The sequence below is a fragment of the Camelus ferus genome, chromosome 13, assembly GCF_009834535.1.
Source record: "Camelus ferus isolate YT-003-E chromosome 13, BCGSAC_Cfer_1.0, whole genome shotgun sequence".
Classification (NCBI taxonomy): domain Eukaryota; kingdom Metazoa; phylum Chordata; class Mammalia; order Artiodactyla; family Camelidae; genus Camelus; species Camelus ferus.
Genome location: NC_045708.1, coordinates 14,574,159 through 14,589,879, shown reverse-complemented (window position 1 = coordinate 14,589,879; position 15,721 = coordinate 14,574,159). Strand labels below are relative to the sequence as shown.

Genomic DNA, 15,721 nt, shown 5'->3' with positions numbered 1-15,721 from the left:
TGCCTCTTCAGAGAGAGTGGCTCCTGTGTAGCCACCTCTCTCCCTGGTTTGTCCCCATCAGGGTCCCCTCAGTGTCCACACCTGTGCAGGTCTTTAAAGCTGAAGGAGCATAGAGGTGTCACTTACCTAATAAATGATAGACAGTCCCTGGCAGGGAAGGGATGTCATTTGTCCCCATTCTAGATTGAGGCTTTTTCACATTCAGGCACCATGGACACAGTGGGCAGGGGACAAGTGTCATTTGTCCCCATTCTCAAGCAAGGCAGTGATAATGGCCACCACCTCTTATACACATTACCTCTGGCCTTCCAACTAACCCTGAGATTCTCATCCAGGTCCACTAACTCCAAAGCCCGCACCTCTCCCTCCCCCGGCTGTCTTTCGTGATGTCCTGGGGAGACCTGGTCTGAGGTTCATTGTCTGTGCATTCATGATCCCACCCCCTTGTACTGAGCAAGTTCCTACTAAGTGCCTGATGCTGGGGAGAAAACGGTGAACAAGACTGGCCTGGTCCCCGCCGCACAGGACTCTGAGCCTAGGAGGGGAGGCAGATGTTGAATAACTAACCACCGGATTAGCAGCATGATGACAAATTATGATAAGGGAAGGGTGAGCTGAGAAAGTAACCCAGGGACCTAATTCAGATGTGGGAGCTTGGTAGAGCAGGGTGGTTCAAAAGAAGCATACCCCAAGAACTGAGAGATGGCCCCATTGGTGGCTGTCCTGTGACAAGTGTCCAGGAGGGAGTGTGGGCCAGGGCAGGGCTTTATCCTGAGAGCCACAGGGAACCAGTGAAGAGAGGCACTGCCAGAATCATTCCTGAAGCTAGTTTCCAGCATGTTTTCCGGGGTCAACACCCAGCCCCAACGCTCCCTGCACTGGGCTGCAGCTGGCCTGCCCCACCCTGTCCCCCTTGTCCAGTGGGCAGTGGCAGCCTCTGATGGATGGGGGGTGCCGGGTCCCACAGGTGCTGACGGGATACCTGAACTACATGGTCCAGCTGGGGAAGCTGCTGGGCGGAGGGGACGAGGACTCCATCCGGCCCCAGATGCAGCAGATCCTGGACTTTGAGACGGCGCTGGCCAACATCACCATCCCCCAGGAGAAGCGCCGGGACGAGGAGCTCATCTACCACAAAGTTACGGCGGCCGAGCTGCAGGTAACTGAGCTCTGCATGGCGGTGGGGATAGCCATGGAATTCAGGACGTAGGGCGCCGGGCTGGGGGTGTTTACACTTACTTCATCAGACCCTCAGGACAGCCCCATGAAGCAGGGGTGGTTGTTATCCTCAATTCACAGATGGAACTGAGGCTCAGAGAGGTAGAGTTACCTGCTGAAGGCCACACAGCTGGTGACTCCGAAGGTAGTCTCTTGCCCTACGCCAGGCTGCTTCTCTGAAACAGCATTTACCTGGGAAGACTCTGTGGTCATAATAGCTCACGTGGATTGAGCATTTCTGGTCTCGAGCTCAGTTGCGTCAAGTCTGGTGTACAGCAAATGAACGTGAGGGGTGGGTTCTGTCGTCACCTCCCTTTTCCAAGCCAGGGGGTTAGGTGACGTGTTCCTAGGTGGCAGTGGAGCTGGGCACTGGACTCAGGCTTGGCTCACTGAAGCTCTGCTCTTGACCGAGACCCCTGGCGACCTCCTGGAGCTGTAAAATCCGAATTGCAATGCTCTCTGTACTGAGTGTAACCCATCTGAGAAGACGGCCCCTCTGTAAGTCAGCCTCTACCAAAGGCTGCCCCCTGGTGGCTACTTGGGACTTGCAGGTGGTGAATTGATGGCCTGCCGGTTTGTTCCTTCTTTCCAGTTCATGGCAGGTTGGTGTCCAGCCTTCTCCCAGGTTCTGGGGTCACAGAGGAACCAGCACAGTGACTTTGGCCAATATTCCCATTTCCTGCCATGGGATGCTTGGCTGGGCTCGCTCTTCCACTGGGAAGGATGTCCACACCTCTCCACCAAAGTGCCTCCTCCCTTTTTTCTTCCTCTTCCCAGCCAAGTCCTGCCCACCCATTAGAGTTTGGCTCGTTTCCTCTCCTTTTGTGAAGAACACCTGGGCCCCTACCCCTTTGTCTCCTCCGTCCCTCCCTCCGACAAGAGTCTGTGGGGCCACCTTGGGGCTTGATCTTGATGTGCTTCCAGGCAGGTCGGGGGCACCAGTGCGGAAAGAACCCCAGTCTCATTGCTGAGTGCCTTGGGCAAGAGAGGCAGGACCCGGGGGCCAGGGGCAGGACGAAGTCGGGGAGGGTAGGTCTAAAGATTGGGTGAGCAGTAGCTGGGCAGACTGGGTGTCCCAGGCAGAGGTGCGGTCCACGCAGAGGCTGGGGATGATGGCAAGAGAGCCTGGCCTCCTTCTGGGGGCCAGCTGCCCATTAGGTCCCCAGAGAAGCTGGCATCAGGGTGAGTGGTGCTGGCTGGGTTGTTATGGAGATGAGCAGCCTGTGTTGGGCACCATCTGGCACTGTTTTTCCACTCTGAGGCCAGGAGGTCAAGGGAGATGCTGTTTGTGCAACATGATTTGATTTCATCCAGTTGCCCAGTTCTCAGCCCAAGAGACTCTGGCCATCCCTCCCCACAACGGTGGCCACGATGCTGACTGACAGCCTGAGAGTGGGCGAGGAAGCACAGTAGCCCCGGGCACATCTGCCCCAGCTCGGGTTCCAGGTTCTAGCCCCAGATGTCCTGTCACCTTTACTTTTGCTCTGTTCTTCCAAGCAAGAAAGGAAAGGCTTTTCCTCCCACCCAGCTGCAGAGCTGCCAGCATGGGGAGGCTTTTAGCAGAGGCAGCAGCCAAGCAGTGGTGTGAGCCCCGGGCTTGGAGTCAGAACACCACTCCAGCCCAGCCCCACCATGAGCCTTGGGCAAGTCACATAACCTCTGATTTGAGCCTTAGTTTCCTTCCTTGTAAAATTGTCTTCACTCACTCATTCACACCTGCTCTGTTCTGGAAGACAGAGAGAAATGAGGGGCAGCCTCTGCCCTCATAGGGGCAGTGGTTCTCACCTCCAGGGCACAGATTTCTTTGAGGACAGGTTGAAAACTACTACATTTCTCCCAGAAGAAATGGGCATGGGTACATAGAAAAAAAAAAATTGTGTCTAGCATCTCAAAAAGTTCTGGACCCCTGAAGCCTGGTGCCCTGGATGGGTACTGGCTGGGCCTGCCCGGGGGCTGCATGATGCTGAGACGAGGCAGAGGATGAGGGCTCATTTCGTAAACTGCCGTGTGTGATTCTAACACATTACAGTGATTGTTACCGGTATTATTCCTTTGCTGTTGGTGATGACAACCCACGTCTCCAGCCCTGAAGAATTTGATTCTCGGACAGAAAGTGTCTTTGTGTTCCCTAGTATCCGGAAATTTGGTTTTCTTCCTGTAGTCCAGGTGTCTCAGGGAAAGGTGTGCCACTTTTTTCACAATGTCCTTCTAGGCTCGCCCACGGAATGCCGGGTGGTTCTAGCCTGGCCCCCAGCAGCAGAACCTGAATTCAGAGCCATGAATCAGACATCTTTGTGTTGCTTCTCTAAGGGCCTGAGGACCTTCCCATGCCTTTCCAGGACCTTCCACACCAAAAGCTGATTGGGAATGAGCCCCACCCTCTGCTCTCAATTCTCCAGCTGAGACAGAGCCTAAGCGCGTCCTCTTTTCTCTCCCACTTTGCAAGCCCACTTGAGCTGGGTGGTTGGTGACCAGCAGTTCTCTTTGGCTGCGGGTGTGGAAAATAGAGCTCATTGGTGTGCCCCAAAGGATTTGAGTCACAAGTGGAATGTCTGGTTGGTTAAAACAGCCATCTCCATGGAGACAGGCACACGTGTTTATTTTAGGAGTTCGCTAAAGCAATAAAGATTGAAAATGTGACAATCCTGGTATTGAACACACCTTATTTCAGAGTCGTGGAAATTTACCTGCACAGAACACCTGCTCTCCTAAAGGAACAGGCTTGGGTTAGGTATCTAGAAATTTATCACCACCTGGTATCTATACCCCGATCAGAGAGTTCTAGTCGCCTGCAGTTCCTGAAGCTCTTGTTAATTGTACAAACAACAACATTTTGTAAACTTAGCAATTTTCCCAGGGGTCTTTGCCAGCAGTCGTGCAGTTGGGTGGCTCTAAGTCCATCTCACCTGGACACTTTCAAATTTTGCAGCCACAGAAATTTGAGGAGGAGCTCCAGATGTTACCTGCTTGGGAGTGGCGGGGAGTGGCTCCTGCCAGGAAGAGAGGGTGGAATGGACAAGCCAGGGAACAAAGAAACTCAGTTTATTGAGTAAGCCATCCCGAGAGGCACAGAGCAGCCAGGTGTTGGCAGGAATCGTTTTCTCCATTTTAGAGGAAGGGTGCAAAGTGACTTGAGGTCCCAGAGCTGGTTCATGGTGGGAACCCCAAACCAGGTCTCACTCCCAGACAGGGCTCTTCCTGTCATCTTGCTGCCAGACAGGCAGGGGTGTGCTGAGGCTCCCTGGGCCCTGCTCTTCCGACCCCGGTGGGTGGTTTGCAGTAGGTCATGGTGGGAATACAAATTGTTCCCCATCACTGAGAGCCAATTGTTAAATGTTTACCGGCACACCACGGCCTGCAGGACCTGCCCTCCTCTGTCACCACGGCCCACAGGACCTGCCCTCCTCTGTCCTTTGAGGTCCTTGTTCCCCAACAGCTGAGCAGCCCTTTAAAACCAGACAGACTGTGAAGTGGAAGGTTTTTATGGCTGTCTCTGCCCCTGAAGGCGTTAAAAATATTTACCACAGGTTATGGATTCATCGATGTTACCGACTGACATGGAATAAGAGGAGACACAGTGACAGCAACTGCACTACTGTTGGTCAAGCCCCTCTCATGCCAGGCACCTGTGCACATTCTTAGTTGATCTTATGTATGAAAACCATTTATAACGCATCTCTCACTTCCTCCATTTGTCTTGCATTGGCCTTTTTTCAAGGGAACAGAGAACAGAGTTTGGAATCAGGCCCAGGACTGCTCTTAGGAGACCTTGAGCGATGATTGTAATAGCTAATCAATGATTATAATAGTTAACATCAACTGAGTGCCTGCTAAATGCCAGAGACCATTCTAAGCGATTGACATTACAGGCATTTTTGCTGTAACACAGTGCATGCAGTCCTGAAAAACCTTGCGTCCTGTAAAATGATGGACCAAAAATAACTAAAAATAACAGAACATATGGGAAAAATAGTACCAGAGCAGACCATTCAAAAGTTGTATAACTTTGCTTGAGAACATCATGCTGAGTGAAATTAGCCAGTCGCACAGGGACAAGTACTGTGTGGTCCCACTTACATGAGGTAGCTAGAGTAGTCCGATCCATAGACAGAAAGTAGAAGGGTGCTTGTCCCGGCCTGAGGGAGGGGCCTGAGGGGAGTTATTGTTTAATCAGTGCAGAGTTTCAGTTTTGCAAGGTGAAATCTGGGGATGGATGGTGGTGATGTTTGCACAACGACTAGAAGGTACTTAATGCCACTGAACTGTACACTTAGACACAGCTAAGGTGGTAAATTACATTGTGTGTATTTTACCATAGTTTTTTTTTTTTAAGTTATGTAGCTTGTAATCAAAACACTTACAAGACAGTAACTGGGACCTTGAAAGGTAGCTCAGTGTGGCTGGAGGCTGCCTGGTGGGAAATGGAACTGTGGGCTGTGGACACAGACCCTGCCCACGGACGGGAGCTCGGCACGGCGGGGCTGCCCTTAGGTGGGCCCAGGGCTGGTGCAGCCTGCTGGGGGCTGGGAGTGTGCCTCTATGGGTAGGGAGCCCCAGGAACAGGTGCTCGTTTTTAAATTATCTCAAAATAGAGCTGACAGCTTCCTGTGTGTGCATCAGCTGAGCTGAGAGCTCTTCCTTTCTTGCTGAAGGATATCATCCTACCCTTGCTTTTCCAGATCCCTTGCCTGAGAAAAGCCCCCCGTGGGAACACTTTACACACCCTACCACTGTCACCTTTGCAGTTACCAGGCATCTAGAAGGCTGATCGTGTAGAAGCTAACTGATGATAGGGAAGCACCTGTTGAGTAGAACAGACGGGATTAGCTTGTCTCATCCTCCCACCAACCCTGGGAGGTGGGTTCTGTGATGAAGACAAGCGTCACTTTCCAGATGAGACCCTGGAGCACAGAGGGGTTCATCCGCTTACTCCAAGTCACACAGCTAGGAAGAGTATGAACCCAGGCATTTTGGCTCCAGATTCTACACACATCCATCACAGACCCATCTGAGGCTTAGTTTCTCCATCAATAAAGTGGGGATAACGGTACCTGCCGCCGAGGCTTGTCGTGAGGTCCAACTGAGAGAAGCTGTGTGAGTCTCTTGCAGTGGCGCCAGAGGGGATTGACCAACAGTAGCGGTGGCTGCCGTCATTGTGTCTCTCTTACTCCTTGTCAAGTGTCAGGTGGATGTTTGGCGCCTTGCGGTTCTGTGTAGTGTCTCTGATGGAACTCAGGCAGCTGTGTTTGCCCTCTGCCCCTACCCTGGCAGCCAGCGCCCAGCTCTCTGCTTTATCTGGGGCAGGGGAGGCACAAGGACGCCTTCTTTGCAAGAATGCCTGGGAGACCTGGGCTCTGAAGAGCAACAGCCCAGCCAGAGCCACGCTTTCCTCTCCCCTTCCAGGCCCTGGCGCCCGCCATCAGCTGGCTGCCCTTCCTCAACACCATCTTCCACCCCGTGGAGATCAACGAATCCGAGCCTATCGTGGTCTACGACAAGGAGTACCTGGGGCAGGTCTCCGCCCTCATCAACAACACGGACAAGTGGTGAGGGCGCCCGGAGGCCTGGGGCGGGCCCCCGCGGTCACACACATTCTCAGCCCGGGAGGGCGACACGCTGACTCAGGACAGCAGGCCCTGGGCTGGCTTCCTAAGAGGCAGCAGGGCACTGCTCCCCTCCGCCCACCAGCTTGGTGGCCCGGGGCACATTTCTTACCCTTTTGTGGGTTTGTTTTCCTCATCCATAAAATGGGGATATAAATAGCACTGACCATGTAGGGCTGTTGTGAGAACTGAGTGAAATATTTGCTGTGAAGTACGTCAACACAGTGCCTGACACTGGGTGGGATGCAGTAAATGTTAGCTAATGTTTTTAATTAATATTTATCATTTTAATAATTTTTTATTTTATTTATTTTTGAGGGGGGAGAGGTAATTAGGTTTGTTTGTTTATTTTTAGTGGAGATACTGGGGATGGAACCCTGGACCTTGTGCATGCTAAGCACACGCTCTACCACTGGGCTATATACCCTTCCCCCCATGGTTTTTTTTTGTTTGTTTGTTTAAAGATTTGTTATAGAAATTGTTTTGAACTACAAGGGAAAAAACTCCAAACTTAAAATTACCGAAAACACTCATGTTGCTCTTCTGGGATGTGTATTCATGTTTGTAGTGAAGCATGTTTGTGAAAGAGACAGAGGTGGATTTTCTAATACACGGTTCCTTTTTTTTCCCCATCATTGTGACTACATATATAGTCTGCTTTTCCCTTGACCTGAATCATAAGCATCTTCCCTATGTCATCCCAGACCCTCTGCAGGTCTCATTTTTCAAGGCTATCTAATATTCCATCAGATATAAATATGATTATTTATTCACAGTTCCCCTGTTGTCAGACATTTAGCTTGGTTCCAGTTTGAGGCTGGGTGTTAGCCATAGTGAACGCTGTATCTCTGTGTGCTAAGGTGACTTATTTGCAAAGGTGACAACAGCCACAGATGGTTCTGTGTGTCCAGGGGGTGAGGGCAGTGAGAGCTCTCATTCACGGAGGCCTTGGCCCAGCTGGCCAGAGCTTCCTTTCCTGCCCTTCCAATTCTTGGGCCCCCTTTCCTGTCTCTGGCCTTCTGGTCAGGACATCTCCAAGCTTTGGAAATAGACGCCCCTTCCCCACTCCAACCCAGCAGCACACCCCATCCAGAGTGAGTCTCCATGGGCATCCCCTAGAGGTCGGGGGGCGGGAAATACAGCTCAGTATCCAGCCCGGGGCACTTCTGAGCCTGTCTGTCCTGCTCTCGCCCCAGCCTGCTGAACAACTACATGATCTGGAACCTGGTGCGGAAGACAAGTTCCTTTCTTGATCAGCGCTTTCAGGATGCTGACGAGAAGTTCATGGAAGTCATGTACGGGACCAAGAAGGTGAGCCTGTTAGCGTGCGTTTCCACCCACGTGCTGAGCTCCTCCTGTGCACCAGGCCCTGGAACTCGTGGCGGGTAGATAACAGGCAGAGAATGAAGAGGGCCACGGGAGGGGTCTGCCCTGGTGTTCCTGGGCACCCAGGAGGGACCTAAGCCAGCTGGGAGTGGGCAGAAGCTTCCAGGAAGAGGTGATTACACTGAGTCAAAGTCTAAAGAAGACAGCAATTTAGCTAATTTACAGCAAAAGGTGGCTTCTAATCTCTCCCGCCTCCTTCTCAGTGGTGATGTTGATACAGGCTTTCCTTGTATAACTCATGTGACCGTCACATCCCTGCGAGGTGGGTATGATTATCATCCCCCTTTTACACAGGAGCCCCCCAGTAATAGTACTTCCTCCCCATAAACATAAAACCCTTGGGGCAGTCCCTGGCTTCTGGTAAGTATGACATGAGAATTCACAGATGTCATCCTACCAGGCCCCAGACCAAGTGGTCTCCACCACCTTTAAATGCCGCACCGTGACCCCGGCCCGCCAGCTACTTCCACCTTCTCCCCAAGGAAGTGGAGGTCATCTTCTCATTTGTGTGTTCATTGACCCCCTTCCACTATGTGCCAGGCTCTGAGCCAGTGTGAAAACACAAGACACATGAGTGGGATCTGTGCCCCAGGACCCCCACGTGTGTTGAGGATGCTGATAGAAACTGATCAGTCCGCATATGTGCTGATGGGTTACACCAAGCCAGGGCCCCAGAGCAGTAGAGGCTGGCATGCCAAGCCCGCCTGGCACACCCTGCCCCCACCCAGGACAGCCGCTTGCAAGACCCGGAGGGCGGACAGAGCTGGCTCCAGCTGGACCCTGCCCCAGCAGCCCCACCCAGAGTCCAGTGGAGTGGGTGGAGCCAGATAAGGGCTGGCGGAGACTGGCAGGATGTGGGCACCTGCCTCCCGCCCCGGAGTTCATCCTGGGAAAAGTTCTCCTTTTCTCTCCCTCCCCATACACCCACCTCTGGCAGGAGGGGACCTGAGGGAGAGGGTGGCTGGAAATAAGTCCTGCTCCTGACAAGAGGGGCTTCCGATGGCACCATGGGGCCTCAGCTGCAAAGGCCATGCTGGCCCTGCAGGAAAATGTGAGGGAAAGACTTGGCTGCCCTGCCCGTCTTCCTACTCCACCTGCTCTGACCTTAGACCAGCCCTGGGTCACAGACATAACAAGGCATGGACTCTGACCCCTGGAGCACTTGGTCTCCCAGGGGGCTTTATTCAGGAGGGGTCTGACCAGGACCCGGGATGGTAGTTATAGAGACGGCTCTGTGTGTGGAGCACACACCTCCATCATCGCATTCCCTCCCGGACTACAGATGAGGAAACTGAGGCTCAGGGAGTTAAGGGGATTTCCCAAGTCACCCAGCAAGGAAGCAGCCAAGCTCAAATTCAAACCCAAGTTTAGATGACTACAACTGTTAGCACTCTGGTCTACTCACTATTAGTAGTAGGTGGTGGCAGCAGCAGCAGTAGTAGTAGTGAATAAAATATATCATTAATGGATGTTTACCCTTTGTAGGCATTATCTCACCAAGTTCCTACAACAGTGCTGTGTGGTAGAAACCATTATCATCATCCCATTTTGCAGATGAGGAAACTGAGGCTCGATGAGGGGGAGGGACTTGTTCTGAGTCACACGGCTCGTAGGTGGAGACTCTCAATTCTAGCACATCTGATTCCACAGCCTGTACCCCTAAGCTTTGTGCCACTCAGCCTCTGCTCTGCAGGAACCAAAAGTTAAAATTGAGCTTCTTGGTGGTTGCCAGGGGCTGCAGGTGGGGAGGGGGTGATGGGAAGTTGTTGAATGGGTACAGAGTTTCAGGTTTGCAAGATGAAAAGTTCTAAAAATCAGCTGCACAACCAATTGACTTAACACGACTGAACTGTATACTTAAAGTGGTTAGGATGGAAAATCTTATGTGTATTTTACCACAATGATGGATGGACGGATGGATAGATAGAGAGATAAGGTGAATGAACTTCCCTGGGCCAGGCTCAAAGCGCAAGTTCTACTCTAACCAGCAAGGTGCTGAGAGCTAGTGGGAGGCCTTGGCAGAAGCAGGGGCAGCTGGGAGACCCTGGAGATGGGAGGCTCTGAGCCAGGAGTCACTAGCTGCCCCAGGACTGAGGGGTGGAGGATGCTGCTCATCTGTCTGTCATTCTCCAGCCCTCCTCACCCACCACGTGGCTGCTTCTGGGTCCAGGCCGGGTCCACCCAGCTTGTGTCCAGCACAACTCAAAGCACAGCTGAGCCGTGTGACCTTGGGTAGTCCTTGTGCTCTCTAAGCCTCAGTTTTCTCATCTGTTGTTTGGGATCCTTCCTGACTTCATCTCACAGGACCCTTGGGAATGGCCTCCATTTGGGAAAACATTTTTAGTTTGTAAAGCCATGTAAGGCATCTAGTTGTCCATCCTTGTAGGGAGGTAATAGCACAGAACTTTGGGTCAGAAGACCTGAGTTTTTACAATGCTTCCTCTAACCACACAACCTTGGGCAAATCACTTAATTAGAGCAGGGGGCTCAGTCTTCCCATCTGTGAAAAGGAGTAACTAATCGCTGCCTTATGCACCAGAGGGTTGTCTGGGATTCCACGACGGGATCCCCATGGTCTGCTTTAAAGGCCAGCGTTCTCCGCACTCCACACACGCGAGTTCTCTGTCTGCAGAAAGGCCCGCAGAGAGTGCCTGCCTCGGAGGGTTATTGGGAGACTGCTACGGTGTAGGGCCCAGCAACCGGTAAATACTTAATTCACATTTACTACATTGCTGCTGCTGTCATGTTTATTACACATCTGTCTCTCCCCCTGAACGTTCTGGGCGTTTCAATTGAGCCCCTTGAGGACAAGGCCCACGGCCAGTTCATTTTTCGATTCCAAAGGCCTAGCACAGTCAGGGTGCAACAGAACTGCTCAGAGAATGTGGCTGTGTGAATTAATGAACGTTTGCATGAATGAGTGGGTTTATACAAAGAATCCCCTGAGAAGACCATGAATAAGAATTGGCCCGTGATTCAGCCGTCCCAGCCTGGAGCCTTCACAGAGCCCAGGAGTTAGACTCCACCCCCCGCCCCAGGCCTGACCTCCTGCGAGGTCAGCCTCAGCCAGATCCAGGCGCAGCCCCGGTCCAGCTGTAGACTTGGAAGTGGCAGGTGGTGTTGGGGGGAGGAGGAAGTCATCCAAGTGGACACATGGAGGGGAGAGTTTAAAAGAACTTGGGCCACTGAACTTTGAGAAGGCTGGTGTGCCTTTTTCTTCCTTCCTTTCTTCCATCTTGCCTTTAAGACATTTTTTTTCACTACAGTGTAATTCGCATACAATAAAATGTATACATGAAGTCCACAGTTCAGTGAGTTTTGGCAAATGAAACCACCCATGCAACCAGCAACCCAATCAAGACAGAGAACATTTCCATCACCATTTACCCAGTGTGCTCTGCGCAAGAGTTCCCTGCACCCCTTTCTTATCAGCCCCCCTGACCCCGCACCCTGAGAGGTGGGTGTAGGTGGGATCACACACCGTGTGGGCTTCTCTCGTTCAGCATGACAGCTGTGAATTCGTCCATGTTGCGTACAACAGTAGTTCCTTCCTTTGTGTTGCCAAGTCGGGTGCTGTTGTATAAAAATACCATATTTTGTTTATCCATCTGCCTGTCAATGGCATTTGGGTTGTTTTCAGTGGGTGGCGATTATGAAGCAGGCGGCCCTGAGCCTGGGTGGTTTTGCCACCTGTTTTTCAGGGTGCAGAGGACTCAGCTTCCTCCGTGGCACAGGGGTTCATGTGAGCAGGGCCACCGCCTGTGTGTATGGACTGTCCACGGAGGCTGCCTGGGCAGGGGAGCGAGCAGGGCTGAAACGAGCCTGAATGTTTCTCATTGCGCCCAGCAACACGAGGCTGCAGTCCCAGGGGCTCCCGTCTCCAGCCACAGAGACGTCCTGGGGGCTGGTAGGTGGGCAGAACTGAGGTCAGATGACCCCACTGAAGTCCCGCAGTGTTACTGTGGCGGTTTTCTCTGAGAGGCTTTCGGTGGGGTTGCGGTGCGTCTGGGGAGGTTTTCCTGTTGCTCAGGGGGAGACAAGGTAATTTCTCAAGGTTCTTTGCCACCAGGATCCTTAGCCTCCGGAAGGCAGGACGAGGTAGGGGCAGGAGCAGGGGCATAGGATCAAGCACATCTCAGTTCCAGTTGCTGTGGGACCCTGACCAGCGACTTCCCTTTGCTGAGTTTCTGTTTCCTCGTCTGCCTCCCAGGTTCACTTTGATGGCCCTGTAGGATACCATTACCATTTGTGAAGTGTGTGCAGGAAATAGCAGATGGTGGTGATGAGGGCTCTTCCGTGGCCTCTTGGTCCAGTGCCTTAAATAACTTCTACCGGCTCAGAAAAGGTCACCCTCCAGGTCTTCATGGAAGCACCGGCCCAGCTGGTGCCACCTTCCAGACAGATGAGGGTTGGGAAGGAGGACTGGGGCCAAGTAACCCCTCTGACTTGTGTTTTCCAGACCTGTCTTCCTCGCTGGAAGTTTTGCGTGAGTGACACAGAGAACACCTTGGGCTTCGCCCTGGGCCCCATGTTCGTCAAAGCCACATTTGCCGAGGACAGCAAGAACATCGTAAGTGCCTCGCACATGGGCCGTGACATCGCGCCTGCGACGGCCCCTCGCGAACTCGACAGCCCACACTCTGGGCTGCTCTAGACCTTCCTTGCTCCTCCGGCCTTAACTCCAAGGTCCCGTTTCCTAAAGGCTTGACTAATGTGAGTTACCCGCAGAAGCTACTTGGATTGAGCGCCAGGAATCTGATCTGCAATATCTCATGTAACCCTTGCCGCAGCCCAGCAAGGTTATTCCGGGCATCTCCACCTCCCAGGGGCATGATGTTGGCAGAGCACTGTGACCTAGAGACGGACATTTTTTTCTTACTCCATGGGTGACGAGCCGAGGAACCTCATGGCTGAGCTCCTGGGGACAGCCAGGCTCCAGCTCAGATCCTGGCTTCACCACTTCCTGTCTGGGTGACTTGGGACAGTATTCTCACTCCACACTTAATGTCCATCCCACGGGCGGAGGTTAAGTGACGTGGTACCCATGGAGAGCACCTGGCACAAAACTAGGGCTCAATGAGTGGTAACTGTTATGTGGTTGGTGCAGGTTTAATTGCTGACATTAACTACATAGATATTATCTACAGGCAGGGTTAGCAAACTGAGACTCACATGACCGTGACCTGCCTGTTGGCGGTGGGTGCAGGTTCTGAGCCGAGCTCTGTGGGCTGTCAGCCCCTCTGCTTTTTCTGCCGCGTGACTCCACCTTCCCCACTCTAGATCCTTGGGCCTCTGGGACCGTTTGTGACATTATCACCCTTGAAAGCAGCCGTTCATCTCTAGCCTGAGCAGAGCGTTTCTGAAACTGCTCCTCAGAACTCAACTTCTCTGGGTTTTAAAGCCCAGTCCATCAATAAGGAATTCTGTGGTCCAATAAGTCTGAGAATGGCTGCATATCCCAGCATCTCTGTAAAGAACTGCTGTACACGGTACACATTAAAGGCTCTGAAAAGTCCTCCAGCAGAGAGACTTTTCCAACATTCCCAAAGCGTGCTCTGAGCGTACTTGACCAGGGAGCCCTGTTTTCGGAAGTCCAGTCTGGTCTTGCAGGACGTTAGCGTTCTGAGGAACAAGGTTGGGGAAACACACCTGTGGCCCCTGCTCCTTTGCCCAGCACCTCGGAGCATGAGGCTTGGAGCCAGGATCTGAGTTTAGTCTCTGGCCCGATGTCATCCTTCTCCATGGGGTGCCCATTGCATTTAGGCAGATCTGGTGCCCAGACCTCACACGTTCAGCTTCTGTCACCCCAGGCCAGCGAGATCATCCTGGAGATCAAGAAGGCATTTGAGGAGAGCCTGAGCGCCCTGAAGTGGATGGATGAAGACACTCGGAAGTCAGCCAAGGAGAAGGTGAAGCTGGCCAGGGGTGCTTGCAAGGGTCCTGCACAGGGACAGCAGCCGCAGGTGGAAGAGGGTGGATGAAAGAAGGACTAGTTCTATCCAGTGGGTGCAGCAGGGATGCTGTCCTGCCTTCGGGCAGTGGACAGTCCAGCAGGATGGGGGGACAGCCTTGAACATGTGATCGGATTAGTGACTGTATGAAAACACACTGTGCTGAGTGTGCGAGGGAGGGGTGCAGGGAGATGTGATGATAGATCAGACGTGGTCCAGTGGTGGTGGGGGGGTGGCCAGGAAAGCCTTCCGTTGGGAAGTGACATTTAATCAGAGTTCCTGAGGATAAGTAGAAGTCAGACAAGAGAGGATTCTTTCCAGAAAGGGACTCAAAGTCCCTGAGGTACGAGGAGCCTGGCCCTGTTTCCCCTTGGCCCAGGCCCCGAGCCCGGCACCCACAGAGCCTCGCTGGGCACTCAGCCCTCTTTTCCCCTGCCCAGGCGGATGCAATCTACAACATGATTGGCTACCCCAACTTTATCATGGACCCCAAGGAGCTGGACAAAGTGTTCAATGACGTGAGTGGCCCCCAGCCTGCCCTCTTGCGTTCTGGAATGCTCCTGGGGGGTACACACTTGGGAAAGGGCAGAGCTGAGTCTGGGTGGGCTGCTGGAGACACCACGACCCTCAGGACATCTCGAGATGATGTGGTGTGGGGCTTGGGGATGGGTCGGGCACTCGGGAGCTGTTCTCTGCTCCTTCCTCTCCTGGGCCACCCAGCAGCCCCTGCCTCCCTGGAGCCACCAACAGTCAGTGCCCCACAGTCAGTACCAGCACTTCCACTTAATGAGTGGGAAATACCAGGGGAGGGGAAACAGACCATAGGAGCTGCAGAGAGAATTGGCACCCCTGAAACATCAGGGGGCAGAGCACAGGGTGGAGAGCCCCTCGGATCCTTCCCAGGCCCCAGAGTTACCTCCTGTCCCTGGGCTCCTCCCCCACCTTCCCAGAGAAACCTGGGCCTCTCATTTGGACCTTGAAATGCTGCTGGGCAAGAGGAAGCATAAATCCCAAATGCACGTTTGAGCTTAATTTAGGCAACAAGAGTAGTTGAAATACCCCTGGTGGTTAGAGCTTTTGGCAAATCACTCCTGTAAATGGACTGTGCTTCTGCCTCAAAAGACAAAGTTTTATATCCTGTAATTGAAATGTGTGAATTCAGGCATTTTTGAAATTCTAATAACCTCTCAACATGGTTGTATTTAAAACCTAATAATATTAAAATTACTTCTGAGACTATAGGACTCATTCTGCAGCCTTCTCCCTTGAGAATAATTGTAAATGCTTCAGGATATCATGAGATGAGGGGCTCCTGGAGGCAGACCAGGTAGACACCCCCAGATTGCTGTCCTGCTTCCAAGGGCCTAGCATTTTACCAGAAAGCTCCGGAGCAGATCTAAGGGAGAACCTTGCACCTGTCAAGAGCTAAAAGGCCAGAGTGGTGAGGAAAGTGTGCACTCATGCCTGTCCCTTGGTGTTTCCCCATTTGATTTATGAGATCTGTGCTGGCCATTGTGGTAGCCACTAGCCACAGATGGCTATTTAATTAAAATTAATTAAAAG

At 52.6% G+C, this 15,721-nt stretch overlaps 1 protein-coding gene across 2 annotated transcripts in view; it reads left to right on the top strand.

The window, feature by feature from the left end:
- Positions 1-15,721, top strand: part of ECE1 (endothelin converting enzyme 1) — a 103,665-nt gene that overhangs the window by 78,584 nt on the left and 9,360 nt on the right. For both annotated transcript variants that reach the window (XM_032495375.1, XM_032495373.1), the window contains exons 8-13: positions 968-1,159; positions 6,622-6,764; positions 8,018-8,132; positions 12,667-12,777; positions 14,018-14,116; positions 14,599-14,676. In XM_032495375.1, the coding sequence (XP_032351266.1) occupies positions 968-1,159; positions 6,622-6,764; positions 8,018-8,132; positions 12,667-12,777; positions 14,018-14,116; positions 14,599-14,676 (738 nt within the window). The remainder of the gene's footprint in view (positions 1-967; positions 1,160-6,621; positions 6,765-8,017; positions 8,133-12,666; positions 12,778-14,017; positions 14,117-14,598; positions 14,677-15,721) is intronic.